The following is a 22,199-nucleotide window of genomic DNA, read 5'->3' as shown; positions in this document are numbered from 1 at the left end:
TTTTTTTTTAAAGAAAAGGAATGGCATACATATCACTATTAAAATTCATATGGTGCACAGACTGCATAGCAGAGCTGGGAACCATAAAGAGCAACTAAAATTATGAGCACAATTCCTTCATGAAGGGCAATTAAAACTGATAAATATGACTTTGTGTCACAACATACCTCATTCAGTTCTGGAAATAGTTCCTGAATCCCAATATCCAGTAGAACATACGTTAACTAAAATAAAACGTAGAGATAAATTACATTCTGGAATTAGCAATACAGACTACAGCGAACGTAGGTGATTAGTAAGCCCCCGCTTAGAAGAATCTCCACCTACATGGTAACAAATCCCAAACAATAACCTAAAAGGACTCCCACGGTACACTTGACAGAAAAGTACAACCCCACCCAGATGCAAATAAAGCTTTAAGGGCTTATATACTAGGAGATGGAACCATTTTAAAGCAAACTACGGTAGTTTAATAGGCTCTATTATTGTTAACTGTAGCTTTGTTGACACATGCCACTTTGAATACCTAGTCATGACAAGATAAACTGGCAGTAATCTAGTGTCTTCATTCTGCCAGATCTCAAGTGGCAAATTTTATTAACTTTGCACCGAGGTGTCACAGCGAAGAATTTTGTCATGCCACAGCTGGGGTGGCACTGGCATCACAAATCCCAAGTAATCTTACCAAACTCTGTATAACCCCCACCCTCCCTGCCTATGCTCCCATGAGCTACCTACTGACATCCCATATTTTATACCCCACCCTTCCCGGTTTAAAAACTGGGCTCAGGTCGGCTAAGAGCAAGTATAAAACATTGATTAAAATGCGACTTTAAAACAGCATAGAATACAGAATAAAATGCAGCATCAATAAAATTCATAAATTCAGGGGTCATTTTTGGAAGGTAAAAAACCCAGTCAGTAGACATCGAATGATCACCAGGGCTAACTGGCCAAGTTGGTCCTACTAGGGCCAGCAAGGAGACCAGGGAAGAATTTAAATGTGGGGTCCCAGAAAGGGTTTCTTCATAGAAAAGGAAAGGGAAAAGGGAATAGAGTATCAGGCTAATTTAAATTGAAGGCCAGGTGGAATAGCTCTGTCTTACAGGCTCTGCGGAAGGAGATCAAGTCCTGCAGGGCCCTAGTCTTGTGGGACAGAGCATTCCACCAGGTTGGAGCAGTCACTGAAAAAGCGCTGCTTGTGGTGGAGGATAGTCTGGCTTCCTTAGGGCCCGGGACCTTTAAAATATTATTATTCATGGACCTTAGGGTCCTCTGCGGGACATACCAAGAGAGGCGGTCCTGTAAGTACGAGGGTCCTAGGCCGCATAGGGCTTTAAAGGTCAAAATCAGCACCTTAAACCTGACCCTATACACCGGGAGCCAGTGCAGCTGGTAGAGCACTGGGTGAATATGCTCCCATGGCAAGGACCCTGTGAGAAGCCTTCCTGCAGCATTCTGCACCCGCTGGAGTTTTTGGGAAAGTTTCAAGGGCAGCCCCGCGTAGAGCGGGTTACAGTAGTCAAGCCTGGAGGTGACCATTGCATGGATCACTGTGGCCAGGTCGGGGCGGGAAAGGTAAGGGACCAACTGCTTGATACGGCGAAGATGGAAAAATGTCGCCTTGGCTATTGCTGCAACCTGCGCCTCCATGGAAAGGGAGGCATAAAGGATTACACCCAAACTCTTAATGGAAGGCACTGGCACTAATTGAGCCCCCGCAAGAGAAGGGAGTTGGTCCCCCAACCCCATGCCATCCCAAACCAGCCAGAGGACCTCTATCGAAGGATTTAATTTCAGTCGGCTCCCACAAAGCCATCCAGCCACAGCTTTCAAGCATCTGGTCAGTGTGTTCGGGGCCGAGTCAGGGTGGCCGTCCATCAGCAGATAGAGCTGGGTGTCATCAGCATATTGGTGACAGCCCAGCCCAAAGCTCCGGACAATCTGGGTGAGGGGGCGCATAAAGATGTCGAAAAGAATCGGGGAAAGGATTGCGCCCTGTGGCACTCCATACACGAAGGAGTGGTGCGGTGAAATCTCCCTCTTGGCGCCACCTTCTTAAAGGAGCACAGCCATTGTCTGGCTGTGCCCTGAATCCCCACGGTGGCAAGGCGGTGGTCCAGAAGATCGTGATCAACCACGTCGAAGGCTGCTGACAAATCGAAAAGAATCAGCAGTCCCGACCAGCCTTGATCCAGTTGTCTACAGAGATCATCTGTTAGGGTGACTAGAGCTGTCTTGGTCCCAAAACCAGGACAGAAACAGGGCTGAAATGGAACTAAAGCTGTGCAGCAGCAGGACAGTTTAGAAAAAAAGGTAAGGGGGAGGGGACATGATAGAGGTGTTTAAACTGTGCATGGTGTGAATACAGAAAAGCCCTTTTCACTCCACTGTAATACTAGGACATGGAGGAATCCAATGAAGCTGAATGTTGGACGATTCAGGACAGACAAAAGAAAAGGCTTCTTCATGCAGCACCAGGTTAAAACATTGGAGGTTGCTCTCACAGCAGGTAACAGTGGCCCCCAACTTGGATTAGAGAAATTAATGGATAAGGCTATCACTAGCCATGATGGCTATGTTCCACTGCCACTGCCCAAGGCAGCATACCTTTGAATAGCAATTGCTGGGGAACACAAATGGGGAGAGTGCTTCTGGGCTCATGTTTGGCTTGCAAGCTTTCTGTAGTTGACCACTGTAAGAACAGGAAAGTGGACTAGACCAGCCCTTGGCCCTGGTTTCTCTCCAGCAGAAGAGAAAAGGAGGTCATTTCAAAACATTATAAATAATGGCTGTGAGTAAGAGCACCTACCTGTTTGTTGAGCACTGGCTGCTGCAGTCCATCAAACAGAAGTCTGATGCCTTCGTATTTGGCCTCCTCTCCAATGCACTTGCCTATCAAATCTGGACAAAATGCCAAAACGAAACCAGTTATGGCAACTCAAACAAGGAGGAGTAGAAACTCAATGCCCAGATCATCCCCGGAGCTTTAAGTTATCAACAATGATTATTCTACAAAAGAGATCAGCTGGTGACACCCAGTTTCCCTGAAACATTTGGGCAAGATCAGCACCCCGACATATTGTTTGTGTCGGGGCAAGCAGCACATTTCCTACTGCATCTATTGTTTGACAAGGGAGTGACTTCATGCCTTGAAGTTCATGAACCAACAAGTGTCCCGTTTGGGGGCACAGAGGCATTATCATGTTCTGCTCAAATGTAATGATTAACCAGCTGTGCCTATCCAGTCTTAAGTTACGTTAACTGCATTGATAATCCTCTGCTGGATGCACAATGCAGTATGACTTAGGTCAAGTCAGAGAAGTTTGACTACATTTAGGTGGAGCGTTCCATACACAGAAGAGTTAAGTCCTTTACAAGTCAGCTTGTTGTAGTCATCACAATTTGTTCAAATACAAGTTCTTTATATCATGCACAGTTAAGAGAGAAAACCCTTTGCACTCAGAGGTATCTCTAGGGTCCCTTGCACCCTTGTCATTAGATTCAAACTACAAGGCAGGGCCAAACGGTAGATAAAATGGCAAGCAGCTAGCAGCAAATATGTTTCTGTGTGCCCATGACACTGTGGAGTTGTGGACGCCCATGCTACGGGGAAAGCGTCGCAATGAATGTGGCACACACCTTCTCAACATAGTATGAAGAATGGATGTTCTCTTAGCATTCTACATAAAGTGGCAAGATGGTTGCATCACACCTGGAGCCCAAGAAAGGCCCAGACAGAGGAGCCTCAATGAAGAAAAGAGCACTTTAGGGCTGGGGAAAGCACCATAGGAAAAGATACACTTAGCAGCAGATATGAAGGAATCCTCCTGATTGTCTAATGAGACTGCATAGGGACATATTTTACTGGAAAGCAGCAAGCACACCTTCAGCAAATATGCCCTTTGCATTCTGTGAATCCCATCCTCCTACAATGCTCTTTTCGAAGCATTAAACTACGAATTATCAAAGACATGACACTGTATCTGAAATGCAGGAGGCTTCTAGAGGATGCTCCAGCCGATAAATTGCAAGAATCCAACAATGCTTATGCCACTGCCAATATTGCTAAAGAGTTTATACGAAGAGAGAAAGTATAAAACAGTAACACACACACACCAAATTTGTCACATGAGAATTTCTACGGTCTACATAGGTTTTAGAAATGTAATGCATCTCAAACCATCTCCCAAGTCTTTCAAGCTGGAATGCCTTAAAAAAATGTGCACCCCTGGATATTTGTATTAACATGTGCCATTCAGCCTGATCAACTTTTGGTCATTTAGCACGCCTCTCTCTTGACAGATCATGCTGCAAAAATACTGAACCTGGAATGTATTTCATCATTTCTTCAAAGGTCTGTTTTGCCCTCTTGTGCTTATCCTGAGGAGATCGAGGTTCAGAATTCTCACGAAATACAGCATCTGAAACAAAAGAAACCCATTTTTTGCTATGGTGCTATCAGCACAGGTTGACTGTTGCTTTAATTATCTTACTTGGTGAACGTCAGTTAGTTAAATGCAAAAGGTACTAACCTTTAAAAAAAGCCCTTTAGTTAACAGCTCTTGCTGCAGTATGCGCTAGTTTTTACTTTACGCAAAGACACACAACAACAAAAAAGGCAACTGTGCAAGTACCAAAATAAGTTGCAAGTACAAAACAGAGCAAGTCTTTTTATAAAGGGATAACTTTCCACTAACCTCTCAGAAGTGTTATAAGTGACACCAGGCGATGCTCCTGAAAGAGTTGCTCTAGCTTGTGCTGCAGGTAGTAGTCTGTGTACTCCTCTAAGGTGCGCTTGAAGAGAATTCGCCCTCCCATCAAGATATGGTGAAGCCAATCAGGAATATGGAAAACAACCCTACCTGCAAAGTCATTATCATTACATATATTTAGTGTATGGGCATGCTTTTTTATTTTTGGAACACATTTACGTTTCAAAGCAGCTGCAGAGGCTCTGATTAAGCCTCCATGTTCTAAACAATGGTTGGGGGAAAATGGTTATGTATATACTGTAAACAAACTACATTTAAAAAGCTCATTTTGCAGATATTTGTAAAATGCCAACAAGACACATGTATTGCTGTTAGCTAAGCATTAACTTCCACACTACAAGTCAGAACACTCTGAGATCCAGAAGTGGAGACTAACAGGGGGGCAAGGCTACTGCCTTCACCTACTGCAGGCATGCTGTGGACCAGAGTGCGCATGAAAGCCTTTTTGGAGCTCCCAGGATGAACCACAACCCTCAGATTCCAAGCTTTTATTTTTTTCAGTCAGGTTTCTAAAAAATTTAGAACCTGTAATACGAGGCAAAACCTTCTTATCATTTATTATGAGAAATGTTCACAGCAATAGTGTGTGTGTGTGTGTGTGTGTGTGTGTGTGAGAGAGAGAGAGAGAGAGAGAGAGAGAGAGAGAGAGAGAGAGAGAGATCAATATTGTGTGATCTTCACAACCCAGATAACCATGGTAAACCTCAGGTTGTCCAGTGGAGCAGCGACGACTCTGCTGTAATTTGTGTTATGCCATGCCCCGCCCCACCCTGGCAGCCATACTGTGTTATGTCACACCTTCTGTGATGACTGGTGTGCACAGAACTTTTTCAAAACACTTGTCGTTTACCTCCCTCTTGATTTAATAAGGAAAGTAAAGGGAGAGTGCAGAAGACAACATGGGAATACAAAAACCTGCAGTTGCTGGAGCTTTCCTGGCTGCTGACAAATACTCTTTTTGTGGGAAGGGGGATTCTGGTGGTTTGCCTGGTCTCTGAGTTCCATCTTTAGTGAGTGGTTCCTATTTGTGATCAACCATCTACACATGGTAAGTTAAATCCCATTCTTCTTCCAGCCACCACCTCCTACTCAGCAGGGCTGAAAAAACTGTCCACCGTTACTGAATATGCTCATCAATCTTATTTCTCCCCAAACTTCAGAGATCCCAGGGCCTTATATACATTGTGGTGATTTTTGGAAACAAAAATTCTGTGGGTGGCAAAAAGTGTTCTCTCTTTGCTTCTGCTGTAATTCCATCAGCATAGTTGTGATCAAAGTCCCACATTGCAAAAGGTGAGAGAGAAAAAGCATCGAGTCAGCATGGGAATTGTGCCAATAACAAAACTTTCCACACCCATATCTTTGAAATGAGATTTATCTGATCCTGGCACAAACTCCCCACATACATAATATGTTGTAGATAAGCCTCTTGTATTAACAGCCCTCTGCTGAAAAAGAAAAACCAAGACATGATTTCTCACCAATGTACATTAAGTAGTCATAGACTCCTTCAACGGTCATCATTTCCATAAAGTAGTTCTGAATTTGTCTTCTCTCTAAGTTCTCTGAGCGGTTTGCGTTATTCTTATACAGGTCATTAAAAAGCTGAAACAGGAGAGTATCAAGTTTTCAAACAGCAACATCACACAAAAAACACCCCGTTCTTCAGTAATTTGCAGGTTTAATGGAAGCCGCATCACTTTTCTCTGGCAACAACAGAATAGCTGAAGCGGTCAGAAGTTCTGAAATGCTATCCAATATTACCATAAAAAGGATGTTCTATTATTTTGAATGAAATTATCTGAGAGTTTGAAACATCAGCTTTACTCAGTTTTTAGCCATGTCAACCATTAACCCTAGTCTTGCACTTCAGCTATGCCAAAATGAAGTCTTCACACCTGTGACATTCTGACTTTGAAGGAATCTGAATGGAGAGGGAGGGAGGAAAAGACAGGATTGAATGAACCATGTAGCCTGTTCCTGTACATGGAAATGGTGTACAGACTTCTCCCTTTCAAAATGAAGCAACTGCCCTGCTATATACGAGGGCATGTCTCTTGAAAAGGAGGGAAAGTTTCAAAGGCAGTTTGTGAGATGGAATGAGGGGGATCTGCTGTTTAAGGGGGGAATCAAACTCTTACTAGATTTGGAGTGTGCCTAAGTATAGCTCTTTGGCTCCCAGTCTACAGACTTTACAGCTTATTCAATCAGACAAAAGTTACGGTATAAATAGGTATTGATAAAAGTTGTGTTTACAATATCTGATTTTGTTTCTCACCCCAGCAAACATACCACATACCTTTTTGTTGTTTTCAGAAGTAGGACTGAGAATAGTAAGCTCGGGTTTACTTGGCTTAGGCTTGGGAGATTCACAGGAGTTAATAAAATTTATAATGAATGGCTCCAAGTGCTGGCCTTTCTGAAATTAACCAAACAATAGTTGTAATGGAACATTTTCAAAAGAAAAGCTCTCTGGGACAAATCTACTACTAGTTTTTGGGTGGGAGGAGACATAGTAATTACAAACACAATTAATTAAGTTATACCCACCTCTTTCATTAGCTTCCCTGGGACAGATTTTATAATTTTACCTGCAAATGAAAAACAGAAGGGAAAAATAAGCAATGCTTTGCATTAGCAATAACATAGCATTAACTATGTTCCTCCACTTATTTTTTAGAATTGGGTTATATCCAGCTACATCATACGTAAAGTAGAATCCCTGCAATTAATGAGTATATTAATTTCAATGTCTACTCAAAGTAGAATTTAGCTGGCTGGATGCAATCTGCAAAGTTTGTCCCCTGCTCTTTTTAAAAGCTCAATTCTCTTTTTAATCTTGACTGCACCTCCTATCATTCAAAGCCATCGTTGCTGTTGTGTATACTGAAGTATTTCATGCATGGAATGAAACAGATAAAATAGATACTTAGTCTGATGGAGCGTCTCCACCCCCATCGTTCTGCCTGGACACTGAGGTCCAGCACCGAGTGCCTTCTGGTGGTTCCCTCACTGCAAGAAGCCAAGTTACAGGAAACCAGGCAGAGGGCCTTCTCGGTAGTGGCGCCCTCCCTGTGGAACACCCTCCCACCAGATGTCAAAGAGAACAACAACTACCAGACTTTTAGAAGACATCTGAAGGCAGCCCTGTTTAGGGAAGCTTTTAATGTTTGATGCATTACTGTACAGTGGTACCTCAGGTTACATATGCTTCAGGTTACATACACTTCAAGTTACAGACTCCGCTAACCCAGAAATATTACCTTGGGTTAAGAACTTTGCTTCAGGATGAGAACAGAAATCGTGCTCTGGCGGCGCAGTGGCAGCAGGAGGCCCCATTAGCTAAAGTGGTGCTTCAGGTTAAGAACAGTTTCAGGTTAATAACGGACCTCTGGAACGAATTAAGTTCTTAACCCGAGGTACCACTGTATTTTAATATTTTGTTGGAAGCTGTCCAGAGTCGCTGGGGAAACCCAGCCAGAAGGTGGAGGTATAAATATTTATTATTATTATTATTATTATTATTATTATTATTATTATTATTATTAACTTAGTCTTACTGCGTTAGTATTCTGGTTTTTCATACTTTAAGTAATGTCATATTTTGCTCAGAATTTCCACAGAATCATAGAATCTTAGAGTTGGAAGGGACACAAGGGTCATCTAGTCCAACTCCCTGCAGTGCAGGAATCTCAGCTAAAGCATCTGTGACAGATGGCCTAATTATCTAATTGCCTACTTGTTTGTAACACCCTTCCCGTAAGTCATGCCTCTGAAGGTGAGATGAGAACACGCACGTTATTATCTACATGACAAATGTTTGGCTCCAGATTTGCTTTCCCAAGAATGAAGGGTTCCCCTCAGTCTGTGGAAGGGACTTTGACAGAGCAGAGGCTCACGCTGTTAAAATCGGCACTTTGTTACAATGCCTCCTTCCTCTTTCAGCCTCCACATCGCCTCCCATGCTGCTCCAGATCTTGCTTTTCTGGGAAAGCTGGCAAAAAAATCACCCACGTTCTGCCAGTGGGAGCGTAACTGAGTTTTAAACCACAGTTGTACCTTGGAAGTCAAACAGAATCTGTTCCGGAAGTCTATTTGACTTCCAAACCGTTCGGAATCCAAAGCACGGCTTCTGATTGGAGATTCCTGCGGCCAACTGGAAGCCCCGTTGGACATTCAGGTTCCAAAGAATGTTCGCAAACCGGAACACTCACTTCCGGTTTTGTGGCATTCGGGAGCCAAAATGTCCGAGTACCAAGGCGTTCAGGATCCAAGGTACAATTGTATACTATTTAGTATTAGCTACCCAAGAGAAAGATTTCTATACGCACATGGGAACTTCTAATTTTCTACTCTCCAATCATATGAATCATAGCTGGTTTAGACGGGTGGCAGAAAGCAGCTGTGGGTATGTGGCAGGAGGTGAAGGAATGTTTTAATTGGTTAGAATCCAACATTTGCAATTTTGCCCTCAGCTATAGGGTTGTTGTTGTTTACATACCTAGATTGACATCAGGCAACATTTTATCAAGAAACTGAGTCTCTCCACCATTAGGGGATAAGAAGTCAGCCAAAAGCTGGCTGTTGCTTAGTTCTGGATGTTGTGAAAGTTTCTTTGAGGGAGACAAAAAAGAAAAACAAGCAATTACACTCAAATTAGCTTCTCTCTAGGAATGGAAATTAACTGTTAAGTGTTGCAAAGTAAAAATCATGAGATACAATTTGAATTAAAATGCCATTTGAGATCATGGTCATTCAAAATGTGTTGTGTGAATATCAGATGGCAAATGTACACACTGAGAGAATGGGAAATTGATGAGGAACAACCCAAGCTATCCACAGAAATAAGTGAAGCTTCTTCATACCTGCAGATATTCCTGAAACTCCTCTCTCTTTGACATCAAGAATTCATAGTTCTTTGGTCCGATGATCCTCTTTGAAGGAAGCTGTGCATCAGGGAATGTACCTGATCATAGCACAATATATACAATATAGTTAAAGTGAAGATTTATTTTCAGTTGCACTAAAATGATAGTATAAATTTTATCAAAGTAAAATGCTATTTTAACATACCATGGAATTCTGTTAGCTTTGACTCAAGAACATAAAATTCAAGGTATTTTCTGTAGACCGACCAGTGTTCAGGTTTGTGACCAACTGAAAATACATACAGATATATTTTTTTTACTTTTCCCTCTAGTTCATCCAAGAAGGGTTTAAAAAAAAGTTCTACAGGCAAATGTACAAGTGTAAGACAATAATATCCTGCTGCAGTCAAACTATAAATACAAAAGGAAATACCCCAATATCCTAACAGATGCAATGTTCAATAAGAGTTTATCAGGGTTTCAGACAATGCATTTGGATTTGCTGGTTCTTAATATTTTTCAAGACTTCACAGGATCTTGAAAACAACTAAGATAAAATGAGTATGCACCAGAGCTGGCAAATCAAGAGTATTAAGGCAGGTAGGGTAAATAGGCATACACCAGTACCTGCCATTCTGTCATTCCTTTCCACATCAATGCAAAATACGGGAATCCTCTCTTTCCTTTGAAGAGGGGGGTCTTCAAAGAAGTCCACATACGGGATGGTAATTTTCCAAGCTGCAAGATTGCGAGGGGTATTAGGCGTGCTAAGGGCCTCCGCGGGGGAATCATCTTCCATTACCACGATGCCTTCTTCAATCTACAGTGGAAGATTCATGCATCAAGAGACCATTTTGAGCCTATTTTATTCAAGGTAACTTAAAATGTGTTTCCTGATGTGAACAAATGTATCTTGCCTTTTGACTATAATCACAGAGCTCAGGAAAGCTTACAATTCAAAACTGACAAAACAAAGTATTAAATTGTACTGTATGGGAAAAAAACCCCAGTGCTTTTTTTTTCTATAAAAAACTGTTTAGGGGTACTCTCATTTTGACTCAAGAAAATCACCATTTTATAGTTGAAATCGGGGGAAATAAATACAGTAAATGGAAAAAAGTACGAAGATTCAGGAAATGTTTAGGGGTATGCGTTACCCCTGCGTACTCCCAGAAAAAAGGCACTGATAAAAACCAAGGCCATATCTAAAGTTTCAAGAAGGGGTGGGAAACCTGTGGCTCCATTTACTATCGGCTCCGACCGGTGTGGCGAAAAATGAGAAAAATGCCACAACAGTTCCTTATTTAGCTATGTCTGAAAGAATCTGCCTTGAACACAATATAAACAAAGTGGCACAAGCTCTCAAGAGAGCCAATCAACTTCTTCAAGGATGAAACTCATGTGATCGTGTTCACGCACTTGTGTTGCTAATCGGTAACCATAAGATGAAGCAAGACAGAATGGACTGAAGTCGGGACGGGGAGCAACCATAAAACGGATTGGTGGCAGCATGTGGGGAACAGGACAGAGGACGAGTGTGCAGTCAAAGCTGCTAGGACAAAGAAGAACCAACTCACAAAGTCATCCTCTCCTTCAGCCAGGCCATAGTTGGGCAGAACTGCGCCTTCCATTGTGGTACTCTTGAACACGCCTTTAATTTTGCTACTAATACTTCTGATTCCGGACGATTCTCCTTTTCTCTGCATGCTCCTGCATGTAATAAAAAGGGAAATGCATATACTGCGTAGCTATTCCAAGGAGAGAAAACTGAAATACCGCAAAGGGAACACTGAAGCGACTCTACTGCATGAACAATTCATGGGGACATTTCTTTGCCCCAATCCAGCAAGGAAGACGAAAGGGAAAAGCTTCTGCTAGTAACAGACCCATACAAACAGATGTTCCATGTTGCCAGTTCTGATACTTCTGGTCACTTGGTAGAGTAAAAAGAGAGACACAGTCCTGGCACATGCATACCCTGTCCTCTATTCAAAGCCCTCTGGATTGGGGCCTATGATCTATTTCACTTTAGCATTTACAACAGGGGTGGGGAACCTTTGGCCCTCAAAATAACTATATCAGAGGTGGTTTTAGGGCAGCACAACTGGTTCCCCCGCAATGGGCACCAAGCTGAAAGGGAGCCCAGTTAGCACTTGTTCAGTTATGGGAAGCAAGTGTGAGGGCTCTGACAGGGTCCTCTTTCCTCCTTTCTAAAGCCTAGTTAGCACTTGCCCTGCTTTGGGGTGGGATAGGACCCTGCAGGAGTCCTCACACCTCCTTCCAAAAGCCCAGCATAGCATGAGGGCTGGGGAGGAGGCACCAAATTCTGGCCTAGTTCAGGGCACCATAATACCAAAGCCTGCCCCCCTGACTATTTCTCCTATCATCCCTGACCACTTCATGCATGCACGCAGGACTGGTCCATGCTGGTTGGACTGATGGGAGTTAGAGCCCAGCAACATCTGGAGGGCCACAGGTTCCCCATCCCTGATTTACAGTGTAAATTTCACACAATGACTATATTCAGAAATTGCAATAAACTATGGTTTATCGTTATGGGAACAAGCATGCCCCTCCAGAGCCATGAGGATTACAGGAAACTTTCGCTGCCAATTTCAGCTAACCACAGTTTAGCATGCTGTCCAAATCCTAAACTATGATTAATCTTAACTGTAGTTTGGTGAAAGAAGTCAGACTGATAACCCATGATTTGAAGCTAAGCTTAATCACGCTTCATTGGGTTTGACTGATCTGAGAAACTGCAAATGATCAGAAATGGAGCTGAGAGCTCCCTAAGAGTGGCTGGGGAAACCCAGCCAGATGGGCAGGGTATAAATAATAAATTGATATGATGAAGAAGAAGTTACACTGGAGGAAGAGTGGGAGGGTGTGAATCTGGAGATAGGCTAGGCTTGTCCCTGTCACATCAAACCATGGTTTCTCTTGACATCTGAATGCAACAGCAGCAAAACATCATCAGCTGTGAAATGCTGGATACACGGAAGGAATGCTTTTTATATTGCAAGGGCCTCGACAGGGTGTGGGCGTGTGAATTCAGACACAGTAACATTGTTCAAGTGTAAACATACTGCACCCTCCTCTAGCCCCATAAAAGACTTCTCTAGGGCTCAGGCTATCCAGGGTTAGGTGCAGCAGGCCAGCTTGGCTTCCTGCCCAAGCTCGGCAACCAGTCTCTTACACTAGAGAAAGCAACAGGAGCATTTGGGGACAGCACTGGGATGGGCTGCTAAACCTGCTCCTTGGCCTTGATGGTGCCACCTCTTGATAACCCAACTTATTCCTGTCTGCACAGCTCCCTCTTCATCACCCGATACTGTCTGGGAGAAGGCTTCTATTTCTGGCCAGAGAAGTGTGATGGAATGTTAAAGAAACAGCTCAAAATACACAGATTACAAAAACCCATAGCTTTCTGAAATGCATCCCTCCAAGTCAGGCATGTCCAAACGTGGCCCTCCAGCTGTTTTGGGACTACAATTCCCATCATCCCTGACCACTGGTCCTGTTAGCTAGGGATGATGGGAGTTGTAGCCCCAAAATGAACTACCGTATTTTTCGCCCTATAGGATGCACCGGCCCATAGGGCGCACCTAGATTTGGGGGGGGGGGAATAAAGGGGGGGAATTATTTTTTTTTCCCCAGGCACGGGGCTGGGGCGGGGGAAGGCCGAGCTTCCCCCAACCCCAGAACGGGTCCCAGAGCGATGCCGGAGGGTTCCGCGGAGCTTCCTGAAGCCTGGAGAGTGAGAGGGGTCGGTGCACACCGACCCCTCTCGCTCTCCAGGCTTCAGCGAAAGCCTGTATTTGACCCATAGGACGCACACATATTTCCCCTTCCTTTTTGGAGGGGGAGAAGTGCGTCCTATAGGGCGAAAAATACGGTTATTGTTTTCTTACTATAGCACCCTTTCTGGCAAATACAAAACAGAAGCTGATGTAGTAACAACAATCAAGGAAACTGGCTATTCATATTGCAAAAATCACAGTGAGTGGTATGGGGGGGAAATGCTGAATAACGTACACTTAAGCTATTGTTAAAAGAGCACATAAATAATCAAGCATTTGCACAGGCATGTGTGACATGAGACGGCCCTAACTTACTTTAAAGCAGCAGGGAGAGATGGAAAAAAGCCAGATGGGAGGGTTAGGAGTGACTGAAAATGAGGGAAAACAGACGCAGACGAAGCCTCCGGGCTGGCGAAAGCAGCTTGCCCTAAAGAAGGTGGCTTGATGCATGGCTTATAATCTTGCTCAGAGCTAGAGCAACTTATAACAGAGCATCCAGAAGGCAGCAAATTCAAATGAAAAGACAGACATTAGCCAACAAATCTGCATTCCTCACACAAAAAAAGCCATGCTTCACATATACAGCACACTGGACTGATGCCCTTACACCAAACAAAGCCAACTTCATTTCCTACTCTAGAAACACACCAAGCATCCGAGTGGGGGTGGGAACCCCCCCCCCCAAAATGTGGGTCTTATTCAAAAAGCAAATCAAAAAACGGGGGGGGGGGGTTGCACTATTTGGTAACAGCTATGGAATAACTGGACTGTGTTTTCTGCTAACAAAAGCACTGCTAAGCAGAACAGGGTCTTCAGATATCTGCTTGTTAACCCTTACTATTCTGTTTGCAGTGTGCATCTGTGTTCATATATAAAACCTCAAAGGGGAATAAGTGCATTTAAAGAAAAAGGAACTATTTGACCCAGTTATTAAAATAGCATCATCAAACTAGGATGGGTACAACAGGTGGCTAGTGATTTAGGAATGCTTAGTGGCAGATTTCTAGAGCTTAGAAAATATCCAAGGAAAGCTATGCCTTAAAGCCAAACCGAATGCCATTTTTGCTGTTTCAAAACAAGACAGAAATGTGCAGTTACTTGCACTATCACTTGAGCCTGGAAATAGTTTCCATGTATTTATTTTTTTTAAAAAAATGTTTACAAGTGAAATATGATATAGTCACAAATAGATACAGTATAAGCAAGCAACAATGGCATGTCAGCTCAATTTACTATAAACAATCCAAACAGAGACTACTTCTCCAACTAGGCAACTAATAGTACTGTATTCCACAAGCCAAGAAAAAGGTGAATCCCATTACACTTCTATTCTACTCAAACAGTGCAGTTAAAAATGTTAGTAGCTACTATAGTGGCTGTCATTTCCAAATGCACTTGGACGTATCTGCTTTTCTTCACAACAGCTTGATCTTGCATTCGCTTAGATAAACAGTATGATAAAAAGTACTGGCGCTGTTTCATAAAGTTTGTGACACCACAGTTATGCTTGCTTGGAGCTGAACTTAAATTTAATGCATTTGGCGAAGCTGCGCACCGAAGATGTAAAGTGGTCTGCTGAACTGGTGAGATCACAGCAGAAATCTGATTTCTCCTTCTTTGAGCCCCGAAACAATGCTGCAGTAGGATGGTCCATTACACACACACACACACACACACACACACACACCGGGGGGGGGGGAGGACTTTTGTGCCTTTTACAGCTACCCAGAAAGGACAACAGAAACAGGCGACACTTCCATGGTAATTGCATCTGTTGTACTGTTTTATTGTTGTTAGCCACCCTGAGTCCGGCTTCGGCTAGGGAGGGTGGGATATTATTATTATTATTATTATTATTATTATTATTATTATTATTATTATTATCTGCATGCCAGGAAATGCATCACTTGCATAGATTTGGGGTGGGCAGTTAAGAGGAAATAATATCCTTCCCAGAATACAAATGTCAGCAATTATTTAAAAGTAGCAAGAATAACTGAGGGCTGCAAGGAAGACATTCCTGAATTATTTTCATACTAATGAAAGCCATACTAGTTCTTTTTTCCTTTTTCTTTTCTTTAGCCTCTAATTTTAGCTGCATTTCATTGCATTCCAATCCAACTGACACTAATCCAATGGCAGCATGTAAGCACCAAGCAGATGTCTTCGGTTTTTGACTGTGTTTTATAACCAGATAAAATTTGTGGTTGCCAATGAACTGGTTATTCCCCAGACATGACACTGGGCTTTGGAGGCGCTTGGAAGAAGGTGTGGTCTTACCACTCCCCTTGGCTTGACTTGAGAGCTGTCACAACTGCAAGCCCTCTTTCCACACTTAAAATCCTAACATGGCTAGAAGGATAGAAGGCAGACTCTCTCCACCTTCTTCTAAGCTCTTAACCTTGAGTATAATATATAATTTACGCACACACACAATTAGTTGGCCATTTGGCCAACTGTGTTTTCTTTTTAAAAAAGAAAATTGGGCTTAATATTGATTCAATAAAACAACACATTACGTACTTTAAAAACTAGCTACTTGCACTATTTTAAACTCAGAAACCAAGCCCAACAATTACATGAGATCATAAAGAATTTTATGAGAGATATTAGAATACTTACAATTACACAGACAGACACAACATGCACATACTCCAGAAAGGCAATTGTTTTTCACACACCATTCTTCTTTAGGTAGGAAATATCTACAAACAAAATGTGGAGCTACGGAGCTAATTAGGAGAATGTATAGCAAAAGTTACTTACCACTAAGCAGAAGAGGACTGTATTATTGCTAAATAGGTATGGGTCATTTTGCATACAATCCAGTCCCATGTATGCAGATAGGGCTTCCCTACTCTCAGCACAAAACAACAACTGGAAAACCTGTGCATTCACAGTCATAGAACTCTGCCTGATATAATGCACACCTGTGACTCTGGATCCCAGCCATGTGCATCAATAAATCTGGGTTGACAGTATCTGTGCACATGCAGAAAGAGAGATCCCCTCCAAGAATAAAGTGGTTCGAGCATTTTAACCATACCAATGCAAACTGCAAGTAGGAGGGTCTGCAATGATGTGCTGCTTGCCACCATCAAGTTGCACTTATCTATTCATTAATTATTATCTTTCCCGAAGCAAGCAGACACCTGCAATGCTCAGGACAGAAATCCTCTGCTTGCTCAAAGATGACAGGATACTAGCATGTACCTAAACCCAGGAAGATGGAGTTTACTTAAATTGTTGACTTGCATTTATTTATTTTTACTTGCCATTGATACCCTGCCCACACCCATAGGCACTGTGTGGCATTCATTTTAAAAGCTTGATTATTATTTTTTTGCCATTTGTGACCATATTCAAACAGCGGGCAATCAATAGTGTCCACGGATCATCTTTCCTTTCCCCATCCCATAAAGTGGTCTGGTGCCAAGAGTGTCTGGTTGCACAGAAACATAGGAAATGTGAGTCTGACAACTGGGTCCAACTAGCTGGGTACTGTCTACAGCAGGCATCCCCAAACTCGGTCCCTTAGCTGTTTTGGGACTACAATTCCCATCATCCCTGACCACTGGTCCTGTTAGCTAGGGATGATGGGAGTTGTAGTCCCCAAACAGCTGGAGGGCCAAGTTTGGCCATGCCTGGCAGCAGCTCTCCAGGGTTCAGAAAGGGATCTCTCCCAGCCCTACCTGGAGTGCCAGGAATCGAACTAGGGAACCCTTTGCATGCAAACCCATGATTTCTACCATTGAGCTGTAGTGCTTAACTGGAGCTTGTCAAAGACAGGGAAGGTATTGTGGTCAATGTGTGACAACCCATTTCAATGATTATTTAACATAACATGCTCTGTTCTCTCGAGTCTGTATTGAAACAAAGTTTAATAAAAGCCAAATACATCTGACAAACTTATTGTTTCAAAAAAAAAAAAAAAGAGCTTTCAAAACATGCAAGTATAATACACCTACTTGTTTGATTTAGAATTGCGTGTTGGAGATTCATCTACTTTTAAGAGATGTCTGAAAAACTAAGCCAGGAAAAGAAAGTTAAAAAGGACTACACATCTTTTTCATTTCATAAATATTATTTCCATAATAAAGCAGATGATTCATTTGTCAGAAATACTTCAAAATAAAAAGACACATTTTGATACTGTTAAATTTGAAATTAACTGTACTACTAGGATCTAAAATGGTTCCCAATTAGCTAAGTACTGCGGACCCCCAGTTTTTTATAAACCAAGCCATGGACCCCTTGAGTTTGAAAATGTTGATATCTCTATGTTAGTTTTTCGTTATGTGAATGGTGCCATGGACTCCTTCCATGTGTTACACAGACCCCTGAGGTCCACGGACCACCAATTGGGAACTACTGATCTAAAGGATTTCTATAACCTGCTCTTAATCAGCAGAAGTATCATTTCAAGGCAGATTCCTTATTTTGTCTCAAGGTGATAATATAATCTGGGGCGGGGCGGGGGGGGGATCATGAATGGGGAACAATATCCATGGCGTTCTATTGAGCGTTTCCCCAGTTATTCACACTGACAAGAACAGTTTCTCTCCCCTTAACAAGAAAAGTCCCTGTCTCAGCAAGCAAGGCTTAACAACTCGGCGCTGCCCTCTGCAGGAAGTGCATTGATGCTAGTCCTTTTCCAATAGAGTTTTGCAGGTCAGGAGAAGGGGTTTGTACAGGCTGTACCATCACTCTCTCCCCACGCAATTTTCTGCAAGGGTAAAGGGCTTGGGTCAAGTCTTTCTCTTCCTTTGCTCTTCCTTCTCACCCACCTACACAGTTGAGGCAACTGGAAGGCCTATATTCAGAGGTCTATTTTTTAAAATAGAGCATTATCGCTCCACGTTAGAATTCTGCCCATGGAGAATAACTAGCACCTTTGAGCTAAACGTATTTCAGAGACCAAAACTCTGTAATAATGGAAACCATCTTAACTAAAAAGAAATGGGCAAGTACCAAAGCCACTGTATTGCTTTTCTGCTTTTAAAATACATCTGACCAAATAAATATCAGCTTTCTCTCATCTTCGGGCTTACCTCACCACTGTGACAGAACCTAGGTGTAAATACGCTCTCTAAGAGGGAGAAAACATGTTCATAGGCTTCAAAAAGGCATCGCATCCTTTGCAGCTTCACAACTTCATCATAGGGACCTTCAGCAACTACAGGTGAAAATGCGGAGAATGTTGGTGTGCAAAATATCAGCTGCATAAAAATGCACAGTAATAGGAGAATTAGATATTCTCAGGAGGGACTAAATCATCAAATTCTGCCCTCTTGATATTGGGAGGTTGACAAGAGAAGCTATTTTGGTAGTTAAGAAGAGACATGTGGGGGTGGGAATGTCAAGGCCACCAAGTTTGATCAAGGCATGTGCTTTGACTACATTGGTACTGCACAATCTGGCCCAACATTTCTATTATCCTGTGGAAACTTGCAAGGTAAGGGAGAAAGTAACTGCAGGTGCAGAGCCAACTACCAAAGGGACTTCTTCCACCCAGTCTCACTTACTACTTTGTATCTCTTCCACAATGAAAGGATCAAATCTAATTTTGTCAATGCTTTCATCCAAACAGTAGGTTTTGTAGATTTTCTGTACTTCTTCGTGAAGGGACATCTTTTCAGAATCTGACAATTCTGGCTGCAAAATTTTGTCATTAAGTTCCTCTGTTGGTGGAAGAAAATGAAAAAAGGCATTATTTCTGACTATTGCAAATACTCCCTTCAAAGCAAAACCTTAGAGTGACCTGCGGCTGTCAGGGAGCGGGTATGCATCACAGTCAATTTGAGCCAGTGAGCAGAGGGTGCAATCCTGCTAGCTGAAGGAATCTGCTTTGCTGGCATGTTATCTGAAGGAAACACACCGAGGAAGCAAACCACAGCAGGACTGAAAAGGGGATGGCCAAGACCACAAACGTCCCAAGGCAGGAGACTGAGGCATAGGGAGAGGGGGGGGGGAGAAAAAAACTAGCTACTGTCCCCATGCCAGCCATTCTCTCACCATCGCTCATCATCACCACAGTGGTGCTGATGCAAGAGTTGGTTTGGGGATCAGTGGCAAGTGAGATGAGTCCAGCTCAGTCAGCCACTTACAGCCACAGAGTGGGAGAAGGTGGCAGTCGGTGGCAGAGGGGAATGGGGTCCTCTGAACTGCAGTGAGCTGGGGCACGTTGGGGTGGGAATTACATGGGGGTGGGGTGGCAGTGAGGGGAAGGAAAGCAGGTCTGGCAGGACGTGATGCAGCAGTGCAGGAGCCATCTGCCAAGGGTTCAATCCTGCTGACTGCACGGGTTTGCTTTGCCATTGTGAAAGAGCACCCAGAAGAACAGAAGCTCCCCGCTCTCTGCAGGAGATGCCCCTCCCAACTGCAGATGTAGTTGAAATGTCCCAATTAAATGACAACCCCACCCTGAATTGATTCGGGGCAGGATTCTGGTCGGATATTATTGGGGTCAGCCTAGGGATGGGGTGGCTGTACAGAGCCCCAGAAATGAGTGAATTACATTAGGCATTTATAAATCTCAGTATTTTTTTTGTGTGTATTAGAATTATTGAGCATCGCCAGGAACATTCAGCTAGTTAAGTCATACCACTCACAATAATGGCTACAGTGGTACCTCGCAAGACGAATGCCTCGCAAGACAAAAAATGCGCAAGACGAAAGAGTTTTCCGTTTTTTGAGTCGTTCCGCAAGACGAATTTCCCTATGGGCTTGCTTCACAAGACAAAACGTATTGCGAATTCTTGCGAGTTTCTTTCCTTTTTTATTAAAGCCGCTAAGCCGTTAATAGCCGCTAAACCGTTAATAGCCGCTAAGCCGCTAATATCCGTGCTTCGCAAGACGAAAAAACCGCAAGACGAAGAGACTCACGGAACGGATTAATTTTGTCTTGCGAGGCACCACTGTATTTAAAGAGGTGCAGTAGGACTTTATTGCGATATCGTACCTACATCCAAGCAGAACTGCAATACATGCACTGCTCCTTCTTTTTTCAAAAAGTTCATAAAGAGAAAGAAAAGATCCTGCTGGTTTTTAATTTCTTTCAGCTCTAATTGTAAGACCTGAATAAAAAGTAAAAATAAATAAATAACAAATTCCTTGTTTGGTTTCAATAACGAAAACAACAACAATGTAAACATGCACAGTATTTAAACTTTTTGTTTCGTGCTTACAGAGGGCTTCTTGCTTCTGGGCTCTGCAAACTTTTGCAGGAAGGGAACCAAAGCAGAAGCAGGTTCTGTTGCTTTTTCGGGCTGCAGAAGAAGAGCAAGTCAACTGAGCAAGACCATGGGATTTCAGAAGCAGAAAAATTGTATTCGCATTTTGTCAGTACTCACTGGACTGTCATCAATGAAGATAAGTAGCAAGTGGTTCACAGTATCCTAAAGAGAAGATTAAGAAAAAATATTTTACACACAACAGTTGGGGCCCAAAGGGCCACACCTGCATGAAGACTTTGCAGCACTGCACCCCTCCTAATGTGGAACCAAAATGGCTATATTGCCTGCCATTTCCAAAAAAACGCCCCGTCTTTAGTCGCACTCTACAAGGCACCAAAGCACTGCCAGTGGAAAGAGGTATCAGACACATGCTTGTAAGATACTAGCCGCAGCACATCTGCTCATCCTTCTGGACAAAGAAACTTGAATTCAGATCAAAACGCATTAAGAACTCTAGAGAGATCTGAAGCTGAAACAAGATGAGATACAGCCTGACGAAACTTGGCGTCTGTGGAATCCTGCGGGAGGGATTTAAAGCACAGAATGGACAGGAAGGAGGCGAACCGCTCCCTGAAACTGCTGTTTCAAACATGGTTGTTTTTTTCCGCTGGTGGAGGCTACTACTACTCACTGGAAGAAAAACAGTTTTAAGAAAAACATCAGGCTCCTGCAGCACCACCCTCTTTGTAGAGATTTGGCAGTGGCCCAGTCCTAGATTGAGATCCTGTAAAAGTTTTCTTGTGCTCACCTTCGATAACCCCAATTACCTTGCCACCCCTTATCTCTCTGTTCTCTTTTCCTGACGCACCCCTTCCTGTGACATTTGCTCATCCAGCTCTACCACCACCATCTAGCCAAATGTCTCCTAATCCCTGAAAAGACTCTGCTCATCTTCCCTTGCTGCCACTTAAGCCCTAAACTGCCACTATCTGACCACCTTAAGCCAGTATTCAAAACTCCTCTTTTCCAGGAAGCCTTACTGCACACAATCCAAAACATGTGCAACTGAAATAACCACATCTTCTTTCGCTTCCTACCATGGTCTCATTACACACACAAAAGCCCGTCATGGCGATCTGCACAAACCTGTCTGTCCATCCACAATTTTCCTTAGACCAAAGACTGGAATGGCATGTTTCAGGAATGTGCACGCCTGCCACAATACATTAGTTTTTTCTCTTTAGTCAAGTCTGTTGATGGGAGCCCTAGAGATCTTTCCAATTCATACTTCCTACTCTTTTCAAAGCACCAATCTCTAAAGGTGTCCTGCCTCCTGCTGCCGTATGAACCCATCTGCATTGGTTGGGCTCCCCCACCAACCCCTTGCCCACCCAAGATATAGATAGGCGAGGGCTTGTTTTTACTAGATTTGGTCCTCATCAGAACACTTGCAGATCCATGTTTATTCCAGGTATTTCAGTTAAACCTAATAGCTTGCTCAAGCAAGCTAGCTAGATGTTACGTTTTGATTTGTCTTGCACTCTGCTCTCCTTCCTCCACCTTCCTTTTTCATTATTT

The 22,199-nt window shown here is 43.0% G+C and overlaps 1 protein-coding gene across 1 annotated transcript in view; it reads right to left on the bottom strand.

Annotated features, from left to right (window-relative positions):
- SNX14 (sorting nexin 14) overlaps nt 1-22,199 on the bottom strand; it is a 40,511-nt gene that overhangs the window by 702 nt on the left and 17,610 nt on the right. The window contains exons 10-27 of the mRNA XM_082216933.1: nt 20,799-20,843; nt 20,634-20,714; nt 20,408-20,522; nt 18,972-19,127; nt 18,498-18,622; nt 17,415-17,473; nt 11,221-11,353; nt 10,271-10,463; nt 9,849-9,932; nt 9,641-9,741; nt 9,277-9,388; nt 7,326-7,366; nt 7,075-7,194; nt 6,257-6,380; nt 4,701-4,865; nt 4,329-4,424; nt 2,813-2,904; nt 169-224 (exon numbers count right to left, since the gene is read on the bottom strand). Of these exons, the coding sequence (XP_082073059.1) occupies nt 169-224; nt 2,813-2,904; nt 4,329-4,424; nt 4,701-4,865; nt 6,257-6,380; nt 7,075-7,194; nt 7,326-7,366; nt 9,277-9,388; nt 9,641-9,741; nt 9,849-9,932; nt 10,271-10,463; nt 11,221-11,353; nt 17,415-17,473; nt 18,498-18,622; nt 18,972-19,127; nt 20,408-20,522; nt 20,634-20,714; nt 20,799-20,843 (1,898 nt within the window). The remainder of the gene's footprint in view (nt 1-168; nt 225-2,812; nt 2,905-4,328; nt 4,425-4,700; nt 4,866-6,256; nt 6,381-7,074; nt 7,195-7,325; nt 7,367-9,276; nt 9,389-9,640; nt 9,742-9,848; nt 9,933-10,270; nt 10,464-11,220; nt 11,354-17,414; nt 17,474-18,497; nt 18,623-18,971; nt 19,128-20,407; nt 20,523-20,633; nt 20,715-20,798; nt 20,844-22,199) is intronic.

Source organism: Podarcis vaucheri (assembly GCF_965113315.1).
Source record: "Podarcis vaucheri genome assembly, chromosome: 3".
NCBI classification, from domain to species: Eukaryota; Metazoa; Chordata; class Lepidosauria; order Squamata; family Lacertidae; genus Podarcis; species Podarcis vaucheri.
Note: the sequence above shows the minus strand (reverse complement) of the source record. Positions and strands in the feature narration are given on the sequence as shown.